The sequence below is a fragment of the Balaenoptera musculus genome, chromosome 15, assembly GCF_009873245.2.
Source record: "Balaenoptera musculus isolate JJ_BM4_2016_0621 chromosome 15, mBalMus1.pri.v3, whole genome shotgun sequence".
Lineage (NCBI taxonomy): Eukaryota > Metazoa > Chordata > Mammalia > Artiodactyla > Balaenopteridae > Balaenoptera > Balaenoptera musculus.
This window is the reverse complement of record NC_045799.1, coordinates 12,492,930-12,516,359: the sequence shown is the minus strand read 5'-3', so window position 1 is coordinate 12,516,359 and position 23,430 is coordinate 12,492,930. Positions and strand designations below refer to the sequence as shown.

The window sequence follows — 23,430 nt, the reverse complement described above, 5'->3', positions numbered from 1 at the left end:
TATACCTCAACTCATACACAACAGACAGCGGCCGGTAAAGCTCCAAGGAGATCACAAATGAGAACCCGTTTTATATACAAGTGAATCGTGCGATTGTAGGAAAGACCATCATGGGTGTCTGTGGTTTTGCCTGACCAACGTCCATTCCCAACTTACTTCCACAAGTGCAAACCAACATCCTTTAGGGATCCACCCACAGCCTTAGGGCCTGTAGTATGAATGGAGTTGACCCCGCCCTCCAGCTCCAGAAGTGACCAATCTGAGCACCAGCCAATCCCTCTGTCTACAGCAACTGGTTCACGGATATGGTCTTGAGCCAAGCTGAGCCAATGAGCATCAGACTCAGAATTTTTGTTGTTACCATTAGAAAAGAGGAGCCCTCTTTATCCTGGAGTTGCTCGGCTATGAGAGGTATAAGCGTGGAGCCACTGGAGGCTACGTTGCCACAACATGGGGAGAGCCTGGCTGGGAACGGAGCCAAGGTGAGAAAAGCAGAACCAAGAGACACACTCCTGATGATGTCACTGGAACACCCAGATTCTGCTGTACCTGAAGCTCTCTCAGGTCTTAAACTTTCCAAGAAAGTGAACCAGTAAATCTTTTTTTTTTCCTTAAGCCAATTTTAACCAGATTTTCTTTCACTTATAATTAAATAATACTAATAATATTGAATACAATTATTACTACTATTGTTATCAGTCTTATCAGGATCATTACTTTAGAACAGGAATTGGCAAATTTGGCCCTAGAGCCAATCCAGCCCTCTATGCCTATTTTTATAAATAAAGTTTTATTGGAATGCAGCCATGCTCATTTCTTACATATTACTTATGGCTGTTTTCACGCTACAGCAGCAGAGTAGAGTCATGATGACAGGGCTGTATGACGCAAAAAGGCAAAAATTATTCACTATCTAGCCCTTTACAGAAAACATTTGCGATACCTGCTGTACACAGACTGCCCTAGCTGAGGAAGGGATCAGGTACCATGGGTCTGTGTGGATTGGCAAGGCTGAGGCAGAGAGGAAGGGAGAAGCAGGGGTGACAGTTAACTCACCAAAAGGAAGGCCCGCACGGTGGGGATCTTGTTCAGCTCCACAAGCAGACGCAGGGCCTTCTCGTGGTTACTGCAATATTCTTCATATACGCAGAACTTGTCCTTCTGCAAGACAAGGACAGAGCCTGTGGGAGACAGGTCACGGCAGGAAGGCAGACACTCTGAGATGTGCGGACGCCTGGGCCAGCAGGCCCGGGAGGAAAGGCCTACCCCACACCCTGACCCTGAGACATACCCACAAGGCGGGATTTCAGATGAAGTCGCTCCCACTCGCTACAGGCCTCTCAGCCTCCACTCTTGCCCCAGTTCTGCACCCAGTGACCTCTCAGGAAGCAGCAGGGCCCAGGGTCAAGTACACAGACTCAAGCCAGGCAGCCTGGGCTTGAACCCTGGCTGTGCATTTCCAGCTGTGAACTTGGGCAAGTTACCGGACCTCTCTATGCCTTGGTTTCCTCATCTGTTAAGGTGGAGTTAATTATAGTCCCTAACTCATGGGATTGTTACTGAAATTAAATGATTTAATAGGTGAGGTTTCAGCATACAAGAAGTGCTCAATAAATGTCTTTAGAATCAAAACACAAGTCAGGTTGTGTCACCCCACTGCTTAAAACCCTCCAATAGTGTTCTATTACACTAGGAATGAAATCCAACACTTTATTATACCTTTCAAGGGCCAGACAATGTGACCCTGAGTTTCTCTGATCTCATCTCACTGGCCTTCTACCTGCTCCTTGAATTTGCCAAGCCTGTTCCTACCTCAGGGCCTTTGCTCTTGATGTTCTTTCTACCTGGAACACTTTTGCCCAAAGCCTGGCTACTCCCCAGCATTCGGGTCTCAACTCAAATGCCACCTCCTCAAATGACCCCTGGACTACCCTAGCTAAAGTGGCCACTCAGGTGTACTCTATCACCCCCCCCACCCCCGTCTTCATTTTCTTTATAGCATTCTCACAATCTGGAATTATCCAGATTATTTGTTCATCATCTGTCTTTTCCCACTTAGCAGTCGGCTCCCTGAAGGCAGTGACCACATCCTCTTGTTCACTGAGGTGTCCCCAGGTCCTAGCACAATGTCTGGCACACAGTTGGCCCTCAATAAATACTTACTAAATGAATGAACTCTACACACCTACTAGATGCAATGCCCTGTATATATGAACCAGAAGAGTCTAAATAAGACTCAGGAATTTGGGGGAACAAGTACATCTCTGGTCACTGCCACACAGCAGTGGCACTGCTGAGGCAGGGGGATAGCTCTCTTGACCTCCAGATACCCCTGAGCCCAAAGCTGGACTCTTTCCAGCCTAGAGGTCACCTGTGAGTCACCAGGTCTGTAACCATCAGTCAGGGTTTCCGGGACTGAAAGGGACAGGAGCCGTCTTAGTTAGCAGGAAGCTCTCCACTGAGCATACTCGGTTCCCAAAGGCTCACTGAACACCTCCCCCCAACCCACCAAACCCCAAACAAGGATGTCCTGGGGAAGGCCGCAGGACAGGAAGGGCTGAAGGTGGCTGAAGGGCCTTGACCTTGGGCTGTGGGGCGGCCAGGAGACCCCAAGAAGCTAAGGAAGGAAAAGGTGGGTCTGCAAAGTAAGCAGCTCGTCTTGCTTCTGCACAAGCCCCCAGTCATCCTGCCAGTGGGTGGCTGCAGGAAAGAGGAAACCAAAGAGGAGAGAGAATGGGTTTCAGAATCAGTAAGCCACCCCAACCCGGCCCAGCTCCCCCTGGGGCTCCGTGTACACCATCTGAGCAGATGCCCTGAGCAGCGAAGTGCCCACAGCCAGAGTCGATGGCCAACACGGAGTACGTACTGAGCAGTTAGGACACGCCACCCTCTGCTCTCCTGGAATGCGGGAGACTCACTCACACCTCACAGTAACCTGACACGGTAATCACTGTATTCAACCCACTCACACATGGGAAACCAATGAAAGGTCATGAGCCCAGGGTCTCACACCTAGCGAAGTGGCAGGAGGATCCGACCTCTCTTAACCCCCATGCTGATGTCCAGCTCTGCAGCCAAGAGCCTAGAGGCCCTGCTATTAGCACAGCTCCAAGATACGACACCAAAGCCCCCATGGCTACGATCAGCATCAGCCTCATAAGTGCAAGTCCAGGTTCTACAGCCAGACCACGCAGGTTCACAGCCCGACTCCCCAGCTCACCAGCTCTGTGACCTTGGGCAAGGCATGTAATGTTTCAGAGGCTCTGCATTCGTGCCTATAAATTATAGACAGTAATGACCTCCCCGTCATAAGGTCGCTGTGAGGGTTATCAGGTGAATTCATAGTAAATGCGTAAAACAGTGCATAGTAAGGGCTCCTTAACTATTAGCCGCTATTGTTATTGCTGTTGTTGATGTTGCTATTATTACCATGGTTACTATTTCAGCAAATTCATTATCCCATTGGTGAATCCATCTATGACAGGTGGGACAGTGGATGGGTAGGTTTTGATGGCAAAAGAGAGACAGGCAGAGTCAGGAGGAAGGGAGCTGAATGGACTCATAGGTCTGGGGAAGGCCACCAGGGAAGGCACCAGGCAGATTTTGAGGACTGTGGTGGCTCTTGCCTCCCGGTATATTTGACTTCTCATTCTTGCACTGTCCACCTCCCCCCAACCACCCCCTGGACCATGAGCTCCATGGAGGCAGGCTTTGCAAACTGATGAGGTCACGGCTATGGCCAGGGGGGACTGAAGTCCCAGACAGAGCGCAGGCCTCCTGACTATCTGATGAATGAAGCAAGAGAGCAGAGGGAGGAACTGAGTGGTGCCCGAGACCCTCTCACCAGCCCCACGTTTCTTCAGGACAACGCTGGTGCACCGCAATGCAGCCTCGGCTTTTCCCTGGCCCGTGTGTTGTTTTACCCACCCAGCATCCACTCCCCCTTGTTCTGGTCACAGCCCCCAGTTTTTCCCCTGGGGAATCTGCCTCCTACACTCTGACCCCACTGACTCCACTCCACTCCCAGGCACCATGGGTGAGTGTGTGACCCAGGCCAAACCAATCAAAGAGCTCCCGGTCCTGGCAGCAATGGCCATGCGACCCAAACTGGGCCAGTGAGAGCCCTTAAGGACTCAGGTTGGAACTGCTGTGAAGAGAAGCTCTCTTTGAACTTTTGTTACGAAGCTAGCAGACTGTCACCCTGAAACTGCTGAGGGCCACCTCTGCCACCACGCTAAGAATTAAGCCAAAACAGAGGAAAGCAGAGCCTAGAGACAAAGAAAAACCAAGTTCTGAAAACATCATATGAGGTCCTGGATCCAGCTATACCTGATGCCAACACACCCTGAATATTTCATTTGTAGAAGCCAATAAAGTCCTTTTTTTGTTTAAGCCTATTTGAGTTGTTTTTGTCACTCGCAGTGAAGACAGTAGTAATATATGCACACTCTAAAAGGGGAAGAAAATGAAAAAAATGGACCCAAGTCTGGTGTGATGACAGTCTCCCTGTTCATCTCCATCTGTACCATGAAGGGGTTGGACCAAAAAGCACAGCCAAATCTGTTCATTCTCACATGCCAACCCCAATCAGTAAGAACTGCTGGCTGGAACACTAGTGAGAAGAATTCTGGAACCCCATGGAGAATGCTGTGATTGACTAGCAATGTCTGCCATGGATGCAGGAGAGGGGAATAAGTCATAAGAGCGCCACAGGTTTGTCATTCCTCATTCCCTGAGCCCCTCCTCTGACACACTGTGCAATGTCATCCTCTCCTTCGGCCTGTGAAAAGGGCAGGGGAGAAGGCTTGAGACTTGGAGAAGTTAAATTTAGCAAATGGCAACACCCCTCTTCAAAACCCCGCCGAGCTTCATCACTCCCATCGCCTTTCATTGAGCTCAAGCCCAACTGCTTCGCAGGCCGAAGATGCAGCAAATGTGGAAATGCTACCCTTGACAGCTAAGAGGCCAAGTGTTCAATTTCCTCCTAGGGGCGCCCCGTGGGGCTTTGCTTGTTTGGCTTGGAGGAAATGGACAAACCGTTGTGCACACACACAGATGTGGGGGTGGGGGGCGTGTGGCCGTGGATTTGGGCTGTGAAGGAGGAGAAGGGGACAGCTGCCAGCTGGGGACAGCTGGGGGAGAGGCTCTAGCCCCCAGAGAGGGCTCGAGGATTGTCAGAAGTGGTGGCTGCCGTCCACAGTACCCAGGGGGTGACACTAGCTCCGCGGAGACCATCTGCTCCCCACCACTCATTTCACACCCACAAAGACTGAGACTTGGAGAAGGAAAGGAGCTGGCCATGTAGACCTCTCTGGTGGGGAGGGGAGTATGAGATTCAGGTCAATTTCCGCAAGCTATCTTCCGCCTGTCCACACAGTTGTGGGGAGAAGAGGCTAAAACCTAACACAGACCACACCACTTCTTGCTAAACCCTCCAACTCTCATAATGCAGTCCCTGCAGGACAGGGCCCCCCATGACATCCCTGGATTCCCTCCATCACTGACTCTGCTCCAACCACTCCGGCCTCCCTGCCTTCCTCCAGTGGACCAAGCCTGCTCCATCCAGGGCCCCTGCCCTGGCTTCCTCTCCATGTGGAATATCCTTCTCCAAGATCCCCTACGTCACCACCTCACAGAGGCCTTCCCTGACCACGATCGCCAGATAAAACACAAGACACTCAGCTGAGTGCTCATGTCAGATAAACAACAAACCGTGTTTCAGTAGAAGTATGTCCCAAACATTGTATGAGATGTACTTATACTAAAATATTATTTGTCGCTTACCTGAAATCCAAATTCATCCAAACACCCACCGTTCTGGGTGTTGTTATTTGCTCAGTCTAGCAACCCTGAACCTGACTTCCCAACTTCAGACAACCTCAAGGAGAGTCACTCCTCACATCTGCATTTTATATTCTTCACAAACCCACGTCCACATCTGAAACGACCTCCTGTCTCAACTGACTAACCTTCCTCATGGAGCCTCATGGTAGCAAAAAGCAAGTCTGTCTTATTTAGGGCACCATCCTCAGGGCCAAGTACAGTGCCTGGTGCACAGTAGGTGCTTAATAATGATATAAAGAGACTTTATCATGTAAGACGGTGAAAAACACACAAGTCCAGGAGTCAGACGACATTGGCTCAAATCCCGGCTCCAACACTCACTGCCTGGGTAAGCTTGCACACTGACTTACCCTCTCTGGGCCTCAGTTTCCTCATCTGTAGAGTGGGTACAATAACAGCACCCACCGTTAAAGGTTGTTGTGACGTTGTAATGAATTAATATACGTAAAGCACTCAGACCAGCACCCGGCACAAAGAGAAGGTTCACTGAGTGCTCGTTTGCAATCACCTCAGTCGTCAGTGGTTGCGTTTGGGGGTGAGGGTGTGAGGGAGTCCCCCACTGTCCACTGGCTGGGCAGCAGCGGTGGGCTGGTCTGTAAGCCAGGGCCCCTCACAGGGTCTGGTGTGCCCCTTCCTCTCCTGGAAAGCCTGTCCACAGAGCTCTGTTCCCAGTCACCACCTTACAACCCCGATGCTGTCTGGCTGGCCCTGGTGCCCCCTCCCTTTGGGGCTGCCGGGGGATGCTGTGGTGAGTGTGTCCTATCCGTGAGTCCCTCCCCAGGGACCGCCCTCAGCCTGAGACAGCCGCCTGGCCGGCCCGAGGCTGTCCACCCACTCCCTGGGACAGCCCACGTCCAACGGGGGTGCAAAGGCCCCGCTACCTCATGGCGATTCAGGGCGACCTGAAGGAAGAGGCACGCCAGCTCCAGAGTTCCCCCAACCCCAGGTGGGGTCGGGCCAGGTGGAGACTGTGCGACCTTCTTCAGCTGCTTCCAACAGGCCACCTGTACGCAGGCCTCCAGCTCCTGGAACCCAACCTACAGCAGCGGCCGCTTTTAAAAAGAACTCAGCACCGTCTTCCATGAGCCTTGGGGGAGCGGGGTGATGACTGCAAGTGTTAAATGAAAAAGATGACTTTAAATTAAAAACACTGAATCATACGTGGAGAAAGCTGACTCCTTTTTCAGCTGTTCCAATTACCTCAAGGAAGGGTCTCAGCAAGGCGTGCTGTGACACCAAAGCCAGTCTGACACTGTTCATCTTCCTTTTGATCAAACCCAGCACAGGTCTCAGGCTCAGAGACTCAGGTGGGCAAGAGTTTCTAGATGGAATGCTGTAACACAGCTTGGTTTCTATTGCATTTGTTTGTAATAGCAAGAGACACTCATTTTCCACGTCCAATAATGATGCAAATTTCCCTTTTAAATAAGTTTTCTTGACTCCCCACAAAGGCCTGAACATCCACCGTCGGCACATCAGGATTCTGCGGGTAGGCAGTGCCCTCGTGGATGTCCAGTTTGATGAGGCTACATGAGGAGGGCTCCTGGCAGCACAGGAGAGGGTCTGGAAAAGAGGCTGCCTCCTGGGCTCTAAAATCCCCACCTTCCTTCCTCCAGCCGTCCCCTGCATCTCTGAGCAAATTAGCCCAAGTGGGGACTCAGGATCCAGAGACCCTCACCGGCCAGTGCGTTAAGCCTGCTTACCACACCTCTGCGGCTCAGGCAGAGAAGTCGGGGGACGCATGGGGCCTGGAGTTACTGGCAAGCTGGAAAATGCACCCTGAGGACCCCTTCCCCGCTTTGTCTAAAGTATGGACTATTCCAATTTCAGCTCAGATGTCATCACTTCACGGGCATCCCCAACGATGCCACCACCTCCCAAAAGCCTTCCTTGGTGCCCCAGCTGGAATAACACCCACTGCTGACACTCATGCAGCACCAGCTTGGAGCCAGGCCAGATCTCAGTGCTTTACTAGAATTAACTCATTTCATCCTCATGACAGCACCATATGGCAGGTACTATCATTACTCCCATTTTTACAGAGTTGGAGACTGAGGCCTGGAGAGGTGACGTGACTTGCCCAAGGTCACTCAGCTTTTCAGTGATGGAACAGGGAATGGAACCTAAGCAGCCTAGCTCCAGAGAAATGGGGGCTCACTCCTTCCTCTGAACCCAAAGGGAAGACTGTCCCTCCCATCCTTTCTATTTTCCTATTCAAGATACTTGTCCTGGGGAATTCCCTGGCGGTCCAGTGGTTAGGACTCGGTGCTTTCACTGCTGGGGCCTGGGTTCAATCCCTGGTTGGGGAACTAAGATCCTGCCGGCCTCACGGCTCGGCAAGAGAAAAAAAAAAAAATGATGTGTCCCTAACCAGTACTGCCACTAGCCCCTCTCACCACATGCACGGCTACCACCCTGCCCGATGGGCACCATCATCTCAGACGTGCAGTGACCTCTTCCTGGCCTCTCCACTTCCCCAGCAGCAGCCCTTTAAATGCAAAGCAGATCACATCCCTGCCCTGCACCACGCCCTCCATTAGTGCCCATCTCACCTGTCTCGCTCTCACATTCATCCTATTTCAAACGCTGAGGAACGGTGGCCACGTGAAGAGCTAATAGCCAACATTTAGTGAGCACTTACTGTGGGCCAGGAGCTGTTCGGAGCCCTCTCCTTCCTTGTATTAGCTCACTCGATCCTCAAGGACATCAAGGGTCAGGTCTAGTTTTTTACCCATTTTACAGGTGAGGACACTGAGGCACAGACAAGTTAAAACAACTTGCCAAGGGTGACACAGCCCATCAGCAGGCCGGCTCTGCCATGCTAATCTCGGACCATACAGATGTGATTCCCTGGAGAAGGGAGTCAGTAACGATGACAATGACAACGAAAGTAAGCACCGACATGGACCGAGTGCTTGCTCCAGGCCAAGGTCTCTCATCTCAGCACTGCTGACACTTGAGTTCGGATAATCCTCTGCTGTGGGGACCGTCCTGCACATTACGGGCTATTTAGTAGCATTGCTGGCCTCCACGCACTAGAAGCCAGTAGCACGGCCCCCTCTCCAAGCTGTGACAACCAAAAATGTCTCCAGGGCTTCCCTGGTGGCGCAGTGGTTGAGAATCTGCCTGCCAATGCAGGGGACACGGGTTCGAGCCCTGGTCCGGGAAGATCCCACATGCCATGGAGCAACTGGGCCCGTGAGCCACAATTACTGAGCCTGCGCGTCTGGAGCCTGTGCCCCGCAACAAGAGAGGCCGCGATAGTGAGAGGCCCGCGCACCGCGATGAAGAGTGGCCCCCGCTTGCCGCAACTGGAGAAAGCCCTCGCACAGAAACAAAGACCCAACACAGCCAAAAATAAATAAATAAATAAATAAATAAACAAGGCTTGCATTCCTTTAAAAAAAAAAAAAAAAATGTCTCCAGATGTGGCCAAATGTCCCCTGGGGGCAAAATCACCCCCTGGTTGAGAACTGCTGCTCTCGGCTACACACTTTGTTGCTTTACCTCTTTGAGTCCTTCCATCAACCCAAGGAGGCACCATTAACCCTACTGCTCCATCAGAGGAGGAAACTGAGGCTCAGAGAGGACAGGAGTCTGGCCCAGGCCTCACGCCCGTGAGGCCAGTGCGGGTTTCCTCCCAGTGGGGAGGGTCCCGCGCAGCACGGGTGGAGAAAAGCAGTTGCCTGCTGTGGGCTAGGCTGCCCCCCTTCCTCCAGCTGTCCCCTCACGATTCTAAGTGACTTGGGAAGAGAGTGGCTATTACAACAAGGATCAGTCTCCCTGTCCAGCAGCCCAAGGGGGCACCCAAGGGTCAGACACCCTCGGTGGCCAGTGGGTGGCCAGACCGGGACTCAAATGCAGGTGTGTCTGACCCGAGTCCATCCTCTTGCTCATGCTGCAGCAGAGGGGCCCCGCCAGGCCAGGAGGTCACAGGAGCCCCAGGACGCAGTCATTCAGCAAAGAGCTCTGAGGAAAAGGGGACCACACTCTACATGACATTAAAGGGAGGGAGAGCCAACTAAAAAGAGCCCCAGTCTGCTGGGTCCAACCCTCTGCCCATTGTTCCCGGGGGTGGAGGCTGGACCCGCCTGCCCACCTGTCTCTCCCTCTCCCAGATAGACCTGCAGACGAAGCTGGCCAAGGGTGGACGGAATGGGGACCCGGGGGAGAAGCCCACTCCCCAAAAGCTGCAGGCTCCGGTAGAGGCTGAGGCATCATACTCACGAATTTTAAGAAAACATTCCCAAGTTCATGCTGAGACTGAGGCTCCGGATGTAAACAAAACTCCAAGGCAGCCAAGAAATCCTTATGAACTTCCAGGATGTCTTCAATGTTTGAGAACAGGATCTGCGAGGGAAATATGAGGCCCAAGGAAAACATTAATCAAGGCGTAGAAGAGACCAAAATGAAGCATAAAAAAAAAAAATACATAGGGACTTCCCTCGTGGTCCAGTGGTGAAGAATCCACCTTGCAATGCAGGGGACGTGGATTTGATCCCTGGTCAGGGAACTAAGATCCCACATGCCGCAGGGCAACTAAGCCCATGCACCACAACTACCGAGCTCGCGCACCTCAACTAGAGACCCTGCGTGCCGCAAACTACAGAGCCCACGCGCTCTGGAACCCGCGTGCCACGGCTACAGAGTCCACCCACCCAGCCTGCACGCCACAACTAGAGAAGAGAAAACCCGCATGCCACAACTAGAGAGAAGCCCGCGTGCCACAACAAAAGATCCTGTATGCCTCAACAAAGATCCCACATGCCGCAACTAAGACCTGACACAGCCATAAATAAATAAATAATAAATAATAAATAAATCTTTAAAAAAAAATACATAACCCCCCGGTGCAGGCGAGGAGGGCGTAGGAAAACGGGCACTCTCATACGCTGGAGCTAACAGAAATCATGATACTAACAAAAATACTGCCAACATTTACTAAACACGATTAATGCCTAATCCTGTGCCAATAACTTTACATGCACTTATGGCATCTAATCCTCACTATAACTCCACGAGGCAGGAGCTATTATCATCCCCAATTCATAGATGAAGAACGGATGCTCAGAGAAGATAATTAACATTCCCAAGGTCACGTGGTCCAGTGAAGCAGCGGAACTGAACTTCACACTCAGCCTGCAGAGGAATATATACCAAGACATCCATCACAATCTTCATCACGGCTAGACACACGTGGTATGTCCAACCATAGGACTGATTTTTTTTTTATTGGAGTATAATTGCTTTACAAGGTTGTGTTACTTTCTGCCGTACAGCGAAGTGAATCAGCCATATGTGCATACACATAGGACTGATTTTTAAAACGATGAGGGTACTTCCAGGCACCCATTAAAATCACCTGATAGAAGAAAATACAATAGGGAAGGATGTTCCAAATGCACCATTTAAACTCTCACAAACAATATATGAGTGCCTGTTTCCCCACAGGAACCTATAAAGTTTGAAATGCACAATCTGACCCACAGTTCTACATTTCAGAATTTAACCTTTTGACCAGTCATTTCCAACCAGGGCTAGTTTTGCCTCCCAGGGGACATCTGCCAATGTTTGGGGACATTTTCAGTTGTCACAAACTGGGGAGAAGGATGCTACCGGTGTCTCATAGGTAGAGGCCAGCGATGCCACTACACATCCTCTAACACACAGGGCAGCCCCCATGGCAAAGAACCGTCCAGCCCAACGTGTTCACTGCACCGAGGCTGAGAACTGGGTGGATGGCCAAGACCATATACTGCAGCCTTATTTGCACTAGTAAAAGATTAGACAAAAGCCAAATATCCATTGATGGGGACTCGTCAAATAGTTAAATAAAGTAGACTGGCTGTATTTAAATACATGCCATATTCTGAAATACTTGGAGCCTGTGAAAAGAATCTGCAGGTCTGTAGAAATGGATCTGGAGCCCTGAAATGATCCTTGATACATACTGCAGGGGGGAGGGGGGGAATCATGGTGCCACATGGGATTCCAATATGGGCCCATTTGTGTAAAATAACACACACAAAGGCCACTCCTCTCTATGCTGGCAGAAGCGGAGACCCCCCTGGACAATGACACAAGCTGCTAACCGTCATGGCCTCTAAGAAGATGAACTAGGGGAGATTTTCACTGACTTAAAGCCCTTTGAACTGCATGAATTCCTTTTTCTGTTTTGTTTTGTTTTTTTAAACAGGTGCATTTTTTCTTTTTAATTTGGCCACACGGCGTGGCTTGCAGAATCTCAGTACCCCAACCAGGGATCAGACCCAGGCCCTGGCAGTGAAAGTGCCGATTCCTAACTACTGGACCACCAGGGAATTCCCTAAACAGGGGCATTTTAAATTTAATTTTGAAGAAGGCATTCACAGGGTTCAAAAATCAAAACACAGTAAAATAAATATGGTACGGAGTCCCTCTCCCACCCATCCCCCCACTCACCACCCACAGCTGCTGGCAGCCAGGGGTCACCAGTGTCGCTATGGCTACGGTTCCCTCTAGAGTTTCTCACCATTCATTCATTCAGCAAGTACTAACTGAGCCCCTACTGTGTGCCAGGCCCTGGGGACACAGCAGGGAACAATGACGTGCCTGCCTCCATGGAGGTGACATTCTACTGGAAGGGGACAGACAACCAACAAATAACTATAGTTTTCTAGGTGAAAAGAAGCACTAAAGACAAACATAAAACAGGAAGGGAGTCCCAGGGTGGAGCAGGAGGAAGAATTTGGACATTTAAACACGGAGGCCAAAAGTGTAAGGCCAGACACTATAAAACTCTTAGAGGAAAACATAGGCAGAACACTCTATGATATAAATCACAGCAAGATCCTTTTTGACCCACCTCCTAGAGAAATGGAAATAAAAACAAAAATAAACAAATGGACCTAATGAAACTTAAAAGCTTTTGCACAGCAAAGGAAACCATAAACAAGACGAAAAGACAACCTTCAGAATGGGAGAAAATATTTGCAAACAAAGCAACCAACAAAGGATTAATCTCCAAAATATACAAGCAGCTCAATATCAAAAAAACAAACAACCGAATCCAAAAATGGGTGTAAGACCTAAATAGACATTTCTCCAAAGAAGATATACAGGTTGCCAACAAACATATGAAAGGATGCTCAACATCACTAATCATTAGAGAAATGCATATCAAAACCACAATGAGTTATCACCTCACACCGGTCAGAATGGCCATCATCAAAAAATCTACAAACAAATGCTGGAGAGGGTGTGGAGAAAAGGGAACCCTCTTGCACTGTTGGTGGGAATGTAAATTGATACAGCCACTATGGAGGACAGTATGGAGGTTCCTTAAAAAACTAAAAATAGAACTACCATATGACCCAGCAATCCCACTACTGGGCATATACCCTGAGAAAACCATAATTCAAAAAGAGTCATGGGGCTTCCCCGGTGGCGCAGTGGTTGAGAGTCTGCCTGCTAATGCAGGGGACATGGGTTCGAGCCCTGGTCTGGGAAGATCCCACATGCCGCAGAGCAGCTGGGCCCGTGAGCCACAATTACTGAGCCTGCGCGTCTGGAGCCTGTGCTCCGCAACAAGAGAGGCCGCGATAGTGAGAGGCCCGCGCACCGCGATGAAGAGTGGCCCCCGCTTGCCACAACTAGAGAGGGCCCTCGCACAGAAACGAAGACCCAACACAGCCATAAATAAATAAATAAATAAATAAATTAAAAAAAAAGAGTCATGTACCACAATGTTCATTGCAGCTCCATTTACAATAGCCAGGACATGGAAGCAACCTAAGTGTCCATCAACAGATGAATGGATAAAGAAGATGTGACACATATATACAATGGAATATTACTCAGACATAAAAAGAAACAAAACTGAGTTATTTGTAGTGAGGTGGATGGACCTAGAGTCTGTCATACAGAATGAAGTAAGTCAGAAAAAGAAAAACAAATACCGTATGCTAACACATATATGTGGAATCCACATATATGTGGAAAAAATGGTTCTGATGAACCTAGGGGTAGGACAGGAATAATGACGCAGACATAGAGAATGGACTTGAGGACACGGGGAGGGGAAGGGTAAGCTGGGACAAAGTGAGAGAGTAGCACTGCCATATATACACTACCAAATGTAAAATAGATAGCTAGTGGGAAGCAGCTGCATAGCACAGGGAGATCAGCTCGGTGCTTTGTGACCACCTAGAGGGGTGGGATAGGGAGGGTGGGAGGGAGATGCAAGAGGGAGGGGATATGGGGATATATGTATATGTATAGCTGATTCACTTTGTTATAAAGCAGAAACTAACACACCATTGTAAAGCAATTATACTCCAATAAAGATGTTATTTAAATAAATAAATAAATAAATAAACGTGTAGGCCAGGGACAACCGCTCTGAGAAGGTGACATTCAAGTCAAGGTCCCAAGGAATGAAGACCAACTCCATGGACCCTGAGGAGGCACCAGACAGTCTGCAGGGGGAGAGCCCTGAAAGTGGGCAGGGAAGGCCGAGGGGCAGGAGACCACTCGTCAAAGCTGCAGTCCCAGAAGGCCAGGGTTCCTCTTCGTCCTCCTCGAACTCGCCCTGAGGGACACTTGTCACATGAAGTGGCTGGAAGAATAACCCACACTGTTGGGTTATTTTTCTCTCTCTTCTTCTGTCCAGCTCACATGGTTAAATCTGCTTATGTTAAAGACACATAGGATAGATCCTATTGTTATACTTACTTCAAGGAATGGCTACAGAATTTCAAAATAAATATCTATCACCTGAGTATATACCCCAAAGAAATTAGAGCCTGTGTCCCCCAAAAGACATAGACAAGAACGGTCATCACAGCCAAAAACTGGAAATTGCACGCATATCCACCCACGGGAGAATGAATGAGTCAATTGCGGCACAGTCATACTACGGAATACTACACAGCAATGAAAAAGAATGACTTCCAGCTACATACAACAACATGGGCAAATCTCAGAGACATAACAGTGAGCAAAAGATGCCGGGCATGATGAAAGAGCTAATTTTTATATATAGTTCAAGAACAGGCAAAGCTAATCAACGCCACTAGAAGTCAGTGGTTATCTTTGGGGTGGGGGCATGTACTGGAGGGGGCACAGAGGAGCCTGCACTTAAGATTGTACCCTTTACTGTATGTGAATTATACCTCATAAAAAAGATAATTTTTTCCAACTGTAATAAATTATAAATTTTAATTATAATAGTTTTTAAGTTGTAATAGTTTGTAATAAACAGACCTAATAAACAGTAGGTACTCAGTAAGTATTTGCCTAAAGAATGAATGAATGCATATAAAGCTTTGATCCCAGACCTACCAGGGACCTGCCATGCTCTGGCCCTGTGTAGGTCTCTTTACATCTCTAAGCCTCAGCTTTCTTATCCAAAATACTGGGCTCAGAATTGTCAATGTACAAGGTATCCTTATTAACCAGGACATACACAAGGGGATGTCCTGCTTGACCAAGCCCTTTATATGCTGTACACGCTGGCACCTCTGACCCTGCCCCTGCCCCGTCTCCCCTCTCTCTGAGGACCAGGACCCTGGAGCCCCAAGGACTGGAGGTGGCTTCCCAGAGAGTGAGGTCACATTAGAAAGCCAGGCCTGGGGACCGCTGGGGCCTCCACCATGCACACAGAAGGTCTACTGACTTCCTTTCAAAACTCCCCAGAGCCACAGCCAAGACTTAGCCTGGACCCAATTACTCATCCGCCCAGCCTCGACACTCAACACCCAGTGCAGGGCAGGGGCCAGGGTTGCCAGGAGGGCAGATGGAGGTGCCAGGCTCCCAGGGGCACTTGGGAAGGGATTTTCCACTGGCTCCAAGCCAGGGTCCCTGGCATGAGGAGACTGGAAGACAGGATGGTTGCATTGAGCAAGGGGAGAGTCTCGAGGTGGGGAGTGGGGCCCGGAGGCTGAGTCCTCCTCACATCCCCCAAGCACTGTCTGCTCGCGGGACCCAGAGCCCTCCAGGGGCTGCAGGGAGCAAGCCACTGGGAGGCCAGAGGCAGCTGCCCGCGGGGTGGACCCGAGCACCCTCTGAGAATCACCCGGGAGGAACAAGGCAGCTCCACACACAGTGGCAGGGACAGTCGGGAAAGGGGCCAGCCCCGGGTCCACACCTTGACGTTCTCCTCCGTCAGGCCCTTCTCCACCGAGTCCGCCGTGTTCTGCCGGATGCGATGCAGGAATGCCTGGAGGAGAGAAGCAGGGAGAGGTGAGCGTCCACGCCTCCAGTCCCCCAGAGGTGGCTCGAAAAAAGGGTTACAAGTTCAAATGCCAACTAGGCCCTGGGAGGCACCACGATCCAGGGACATGGGCAGGAAATAAGCAAAAACCTACTCTGCCCTTCAGCCAACATGTGTTTATGAAGCATCTACTCCACCAGGCTCTGCAGAGACCAACACAAACCCTGCCCTCAGGAGCTGCACCCACACCTGCTTCATCACCCGCAGGACCCTCTTCGACTACAGTTCATTTTCCTTTTTTTTCCTCTTGCTTAAAAACTTAACTTCTAAATAATAACCATTCACATGGCTCAAAAATCAAAAATATGAAAAGTCTCCTTTAGCGCAGGCCCCATCCATCCAGCCCTTCCCATCCCCCATGGGACCCACAGCTCCTAGTGGCTTACGTATTATTCCAAATAAACATACACAGGTTGATCAAAGGGTACAAAGTTCCAGTTATTGGATGAATAAGTTCTGGGGATCTAATGTACAGCATAGTGATTATGGTTAATTATACTCTATTATATACTTAAAGTTGCACTATGGTGGTAATCATTTAGCAATATACAAATGTACTAAAGCAAGCTGTACACCTTAAACTTACACAGTGTTACATGTCAATTGTATCTCGATAAAGCTGGGGAAAAAAACACAAATATATTTATGTATATACATACACATATATACACACACACACATACACATATATTCTTATTTTCCCCTTTTTACACACCAAGAGATAGCCGCGTACACAGGACGCACTGCACCTGCTTTTTCCACTTAGAGATCTCTCCATATCATTACCTGGGGAGCACCGTCATTCTCTTTTCACGGCTGCCCAGGATCCTACTGTATGGACAGACCACAGTCGTTCTGCCACTTTTTTCAAGGGCTTGGAACAGAGAAATCATTTCTCTCCTCTGTGATGTGACAGACGATAAAGGCGGGACCTGGCAGGGATCGTGGGGAACAGGCGAGCACATGTCCATCAAAGCGGGGCGGCTACTTGTCCCCTCCGAGTGCGGCCAGGTGGGAGGCCAGCAGCCCCAGTATCACCAGATGTTCTGGGTGTGGGGTTTTTTTTATTTCCCAAGAGAAACCAGAAATTAGGATTTTTGTTTTAAAGCAAAGTCTCCCAGCTTTTAAATGGTGGCAAAAGAGCCATCTGTTTTTGTGAGGAACTAGGTTTTAGGGGTCAAGCATGAAAGTGGAGCGACCAGAGTGGAGGGGTGCAGCCCCTCCACTGATGAGCAATGACAGTGGCCTGGCACTGGTGTGGGTGGGACAGAGCAGGCAGAGGACAAGCCACTGAGAGATCCCGTGGACAGGCCGGGGGAACAGAACAGACATGGGGGAGGGGAGGAGGAGATGGGAGCATCTGAGGGAGACTGAGGCCAGCCCCGCTGACAGCAAACTCTGCCGGGTTTGCCCCGACTCTAGGGCTTGTCCCCAGGTTGACCACACGGAGTCCCCTGCGAAAATGACTTCACGGTCCACTGACCACGATGCGGCATGGTGGCCTGTCAGTCACCTTCCCTGCCATGGGTGGTTAGAGCAAAGGGGAGATCTCCGAGTCGGGGGAGGTGGAAGGGACAGCCCAGGATGGAGGGAAGCAGGGGCAGGCCAGCAGAGAGGAGGTTGCTGGATCCTTTCCCATCCTGAGAAGGGACGTCCATGGATGTTATGGGGAGCCGGCCACCTGCAGACTCTGCTTTCCTAGGAAGAGGTGCGCTGACACTCCACATGGCAGGTCACAGAGAGGAAAGTCAGGGACACACAGCAAAGCGGCCCTGCCTCTCTGTCCACACTCACCACAGCGTGTTCTCGACCAGTCCCTGCAGCCCAAGTATATATCCCCAGCCTGGACTTAGCTGGATTTCTGACAACTCGACAACTCCACCTGGATGTCCAAGGGGCGTCTCAAATTAACGCATCCAAAACCTAGTTCCTGAACTTCCCTCCAAACCCACACACCACCAAGCCCTTCCCAGCCTGAGGAATGGCATCTCTGCCTTGCAAGTGCTCCAGCCAAAACCCCCCCGTGTCGTCCTCGACCTCCCCTCTTTCTCTGACACTCCATTTCCATCCATCAGCAAATGCTATCAGCTTCACCTTCAACATGTATTAAACATTGGACCACTTCTCCCCACCTCCTCAGCCACCCACCTGGTCCAAGTCACCAACACCTCCTGCCTGGACTAAGGCAATCACCTCCTCCCTACTCCTTTCTCCACACACAGAGCCAGAGGGATCCTTTTAAATATGTAAATCAGATCCTATCAATCCATGGCTTGAAACTTTCCATGGCTACTCAATACACTTAAATTAAAAAAAAAAATCCACATCTTTCCACAGCTCCAGGTCCCCATGACCTGTACTAGTTAATCTCTTTGAACTCACCTTCCAGCATTCCACCTCCCCACACACCTCAATAATCTTCAGCCACATCTTCAACCCCTCTATTCCTTCCACCTGCCAGGCACATCCCTACCTCAGGACCTTTGCACATGCTATTCCTACCTGCAAGGATATTCTCTCCCAGCTCTGTCCTGGGCCAGCTTTTTCTCATTCATCAGACCTTAGCTCAAATGTCACCTCCTCCAGGATGCCCTCCTTGTCTTCATGCACTTATCACTTTCTCATCTTGCATTAAGAGTCCATTTGTCAGATAAAAAGACTAAGATTAAGCAGTCTACACCAGCGCCTAAGGGAAAGACCAAAATAAGAAGGGAGCATGGCTGGAATGAAACATTTATCCCAATCCAACAACAGAGGCCAGATTGGGAGACTAATGATTTGGGTTTAAACTGCATTCCTCCTCCTTCGTGTGGTGTGACCTCAGGAAAGTGCATTAGCCTCTCTGAGTCTCAGTTTACTCTTCGCAAATACGTAGATCATAGTAGTACTGTCGTCCTACCTTCCAGAATGTACTAGGATAAAGTGAATGGGAGCTCCATGAGGACAGGGTCTGCTTCCCAGCTGTACCCCCAGGGCCTAGACTAGTGCCTGGAACACAGTAAGCCCTCACAAATCAAAGGAAGGATACAATTTGCCTGACACAGTGCCCGACACATGGCAGGAACCTCAACTCGGGCTACTTGGAAGCCTGATGATCTTTCTCTTTAAAGGACAACGGGTAGAGGGGTCAGGAGACAGGAGTTCCTAGAGGATGTTTTAACAGGGCCTGTGATGCTGCCGGGAAGTCCAGCCTCCAGCCTCCAGCCTCCTCAAACAGGAGAGCGACAAAGGCAGCCTCACCCAGCACCGCCGGGGAGAGCAGGAAGCTGGGAGCGCAGCGCGGCTGGCCTAGATCACAGCTTCCTGCCCCACTTTCTCCACAAGAGCGCGGCCACCACTATTGTGCTGGGACAATGCAAGCCTCGGGCCACCCACAGAGGAGCCGTAAACAGGCTGGTGTGATGGGCATAATGGGCAGCTCGTGACCCGGAAAGAATGGGCAGGCAGGGGCTCTGGGCCCAGCCCTCGTGCTGCCCACGGCATGACTGGCTTTTCCAGGCGGCGCCAATGCCCTCTGTGCAGGCAGGATGGTGAAAGGGACCCTCTGGGGTGACTCCGTGTCCAAACCTTGACAACTTTGGAACACTCGGCCAAAGGCAGCTCTCATCTTGGAAACCTCCCTTAGAGACAAGCCCGTTCTCAGGGTTTCCAGGGCTGCCTGAAACTCTCCTCCGGCCCCGGAATCTTTGTCCATGCCGTGTCCATGCCGCACCCCTGCCTGGGCCGCTTCCCTGCATCTGGCCAAGTCCGCCTCTTCTCTTTATGATGATGATGAAATACGTCAAGGAGCCAGAAAAGGACAGAGGAAAATTTAACAAACACCCACAAATGCATCGCTACCTAGTTTCAGCAAATCTTATTAGCATTATGTCAAATTTGCTTTAAACCATTTTCAAAAAGAAATTCATCAAGTCTGGAGGAGGTGTAGACAGGGAAGGGCCACGAGGAAGCCCTCAGGGCGGGGGCTGGAAATATTCTACTTCTTGATCTGAGTGGCGGTTACACAGGCAAATGCGTATGCAAAGCCTAATCAGTGTGCACCTAAGATCAGTGCACTTTACCCATGTACCTTGTAAATATTAAACCTCAATGGAGACACAGGAAGAAAGGCATCACTACAGAGAGAGGTGAGCTACCTGTGCACCTGCCCGTCCTGCAAGGCACCCACTGCCCTGGATATGTGGTCCTCACTCCCACACATGCCTTTGCCCGCTTACCAGGCACGTGTGAATTGAGGAGCAATGAAGAATACCGTTTTGCGTGCTTATGACATTTTTATAAATGACGTCCTTTCAGCAACTTCCTTTTCTCACTCAACATCACATCTTCCACCTTTACCCATATCAATACGTGCACTTGGCAACGCCTGCTGCCCGAACCCCACCCACATGCCTTGGTTCTTAGCCCTGGGGTGCACCCCAGCACCATTCAGCCACCAGCACCCGCTTCTCTTGGCGTGAGGACCCTCTCTCACATGCAGAGCAGGCTGCAAAGACAGACGAGGACTGAGGCACGTGAGGGCCTGCTTCCCCGAGGAAGCTTCCTCGAGGGCCCCAGGGGCCCGCACTGGTCACCTGCTTGATGACACACCTTTCTCAGCTGCCTTCCCTTCCCTGCCTCACTCCCCGACTCTGCTATTGGTGCTCCCTGGGGTGAACTCCCAAGGAAACTGCTCACCCTTGAATCAGTCTCAGGATCTGTTTCTGGGGAGCCCCACACTAAGACCTCAAGTTGTCCATTTCATTGCTGAGCAGATGTAAGTAACCACTATCAGGCTGCAGATGTCTAAGTTGTTTCAAATGTTCTCTCTATAAATGATGCTGTGATGAAGAAGCCCACGGGGGCTCAGGTGCTCAAGATCCTCTAGGCGCACCTGAGTCTCCTGAGCACAGGTGTGCAAGTTCCCCCAAGTGTATACCTAGGTACGGAATGGTTGGCCGTAGATTAGAGACATGTTCAACTTGACTAGTTAATGACAAATGGCTCTCCAACATGATTGTACCAACCTACACTCCAACCAGCTGCGGATGAGAGTTCCCACCATTCCATACCCAGAACAAGACCCACATGCTCTCATTCGTTCATGCAACAAACATTTGCTGAGACCTGCAAAGTCCCGACATGAGTTCATTGCAACCCCCATGATCAGCTTTCAGCGTAGCTATTTTGGTCCCACTCTACAGATGAGAAAAACTGAGGCTCATAAGTGAAGTAACCTAACAGAAGTTACGCAGCCAGAAACCAAGAGAGCTGAACCTGAGCCCAGGACTGTCTGGCTCCTGCTTGCTGCTGGGAGGAGGGGACCAGACAGGCTGCTCATAGAGCTCCTAACCCAAGTGCCTTCATGGTCCCCAGAGCTCAGAGCTGAACAGGAAGACACAGCATAATTGATTAGTGATGTCTCCCACGGCCATGGGAAGGAGAAGAGTAGCAAGGTTGTGCGTTTGCCATGTCCAGCGAGCTCCAACTTGACTGAGAAACCCAGAGGGTGAGAGACACAGGTCTGAGTTCAAACAAAAAGTTGGTAATAAGCCACAGTTCAGAACCAGCTCTCCTGATGCCAGCCCAGCCTTGTCCCTGCCCCACTTTGCCTTAGAGCAGTGGTCCTTGACCAGGGTGGGTGATTTTATCCCCCAGAAGAGATGAGACAATGTCTGAAGACGTTTTTAGCTGTCACAATTGGGGATGTGGGTGCTGCTGGCGTCTCAAGGGTAGAGGACAAGGATACTACTAAATACACGAAGATGTATCTGGTCCCAAACGTCAATAGTGCCAATGCAGAGAAACCCTTGCCTTAGAAGTGGCTCTTACTAAAACCTAGGAAACAATCCGCTCCCTTCTACAGCCGACAAGAGCCTGTAGGATAAGGGCCCTCCCACCCCACTCGGGCTTACTCTTTCAGGTGCAGCCGTGCTGGCTCCTTTTTGTTTCCTGAACACACTGACCCTGTCCTCCCGCCCAGGGCTTTGCCGTTGCAGCTCTCTGCCTATAAAGCTACCGCTGCAAGATGTTCAACTGGCAGGGGAGCCCCCTCGTCAAGGAGGTCTCCCTCTTGGACTCCGTATAAAGGAGGGTCTCGCCTCACTCCTCACAGCTGTCTGAACCCTGTTACCCTTCACAGAATTTATCACTATTGGCAGCGCTCTTATCAACTAAGTTTTGTATATATTTGATTGTTCGGTAACATCTTCCCCAGAGAGTGTCCACCCTCTCACAGTGGAAGATGGTTTCGTTCACTGCTGTCCCCTTGCACCCAGAACACTGTCTGACACATAGTAGGTGCTCAAGAAACATGTGGAGGAAAGGTGGGAGAGAGGGAGAAAAACTGAGGAAGGAGCCCCAGAATAGGCTCCAGAAGTAACAGGTACAGAATTGAAAAGTATATTAATAATAATAATAATAATAGATTTACTATTTTTTAGCAATTATTATCATACCTTACACCTTTGGACCTTATTATGTGACAGGTGCTACTCTAAGTGTTTTACTCCTCAAACAATCCTAGGAGGTAGGTACTATTACTACTGTGCCCATTTTACAGAGGAGGGAACTGAAGCCCAGTGTAGTGAAGAGATTACCCAAAGCCACACAGCTAGTAGGTAGCAGAGCTGGGCCTCAAACCCAGGCAGTCTGGCCTGAGGATGAGTCTCCAATCCATTCCCAACATGCATCCGCAGTGAGTAACTGTACACAATAAACCACATAAGCATAAGACAGATAGCAGCTGCCCTTTGGGGCGCCCCTGGGGAGGCTCCATCTGTCTGGAACCTGTAGCCACAGCCTTGGGAGGATAATTCTCTCCCTGGAGATAAAAAGGAGGGAAAGAGGCCTCGAAGGTACTCTCTGAGACGGATGCCAGCAACCTGATCACTAAGAGGAGAGGGCCCGCCTGCCGCCAAGGACATCCCCGCCTCGGCTGGGGTGACCTCATCAGACATATGGCGAAACCTGAGAGGGCCAGGGGAATGGCTAGAAGTAGGGGAGGTGGGGGCAGGGCAGCCCCCAGACCATAACAAGGACAGAGGAAAGGGGGTGCCCTGAAGACCCCAAACCCCTACGTGATCTGGGTGGCCCAGGGTCCAGGGAAGTAGAGTGTCACAGAATAGCCTTGAATAAAGTAACAATAACAACGGCAGAAGGGGCTTTTTGAGAGCCTGCACTAAGCAGCCCCACACAGGCCAGAGTTTGGGAAGACCCCCAAATGCGCAGACTCCTACAAAGCCCAAGTGCTATGCTTCATCCATACAAGTTCTGAGCATTTATCCTACAGGAAAAACTAAATCTCACATGTGGCATCAAGATTTAACTTTAGTATCTGATTTAAAATTCTAATA

The 23,430-nt window shown here is 50.2% G+C and overlaps 1 protein-coding gene across 2 annotated transcripts in view; it reads right to left on the bottom strand.

The window, feature by feature from the left end:
* Positions 1-23,430, bottom strand: part of PREX1 (phosphatidylinositol-3,4,5-trisphosphate dependent Rac exchange factor 1) — a 192,877-nt gene that overhangs the window by 97,545 nt on the left and 71,902 nt on the right. For both annotated transcript variants that reach the window (XM_036826534.1, XM_036826535.1), the window contains exons 2-4: positions 15,971-16,042; positions 10,072-10,194; positions 1,057-1,161 (exon numbers count right to left, since the gene is read on the bottom strand). In XM_036826534.1, the coding sequence (XP_036682429.1) occupies positions 1,057-1,161; positions 10,072-10,194; positions 15,971-16,042 (300 nt within the window). The remainder of the gene's footprint in view (positions 1-1,056; positions 1,162-10,071; positions 10,195-15,970; positions 16,043-23,430) is intronic.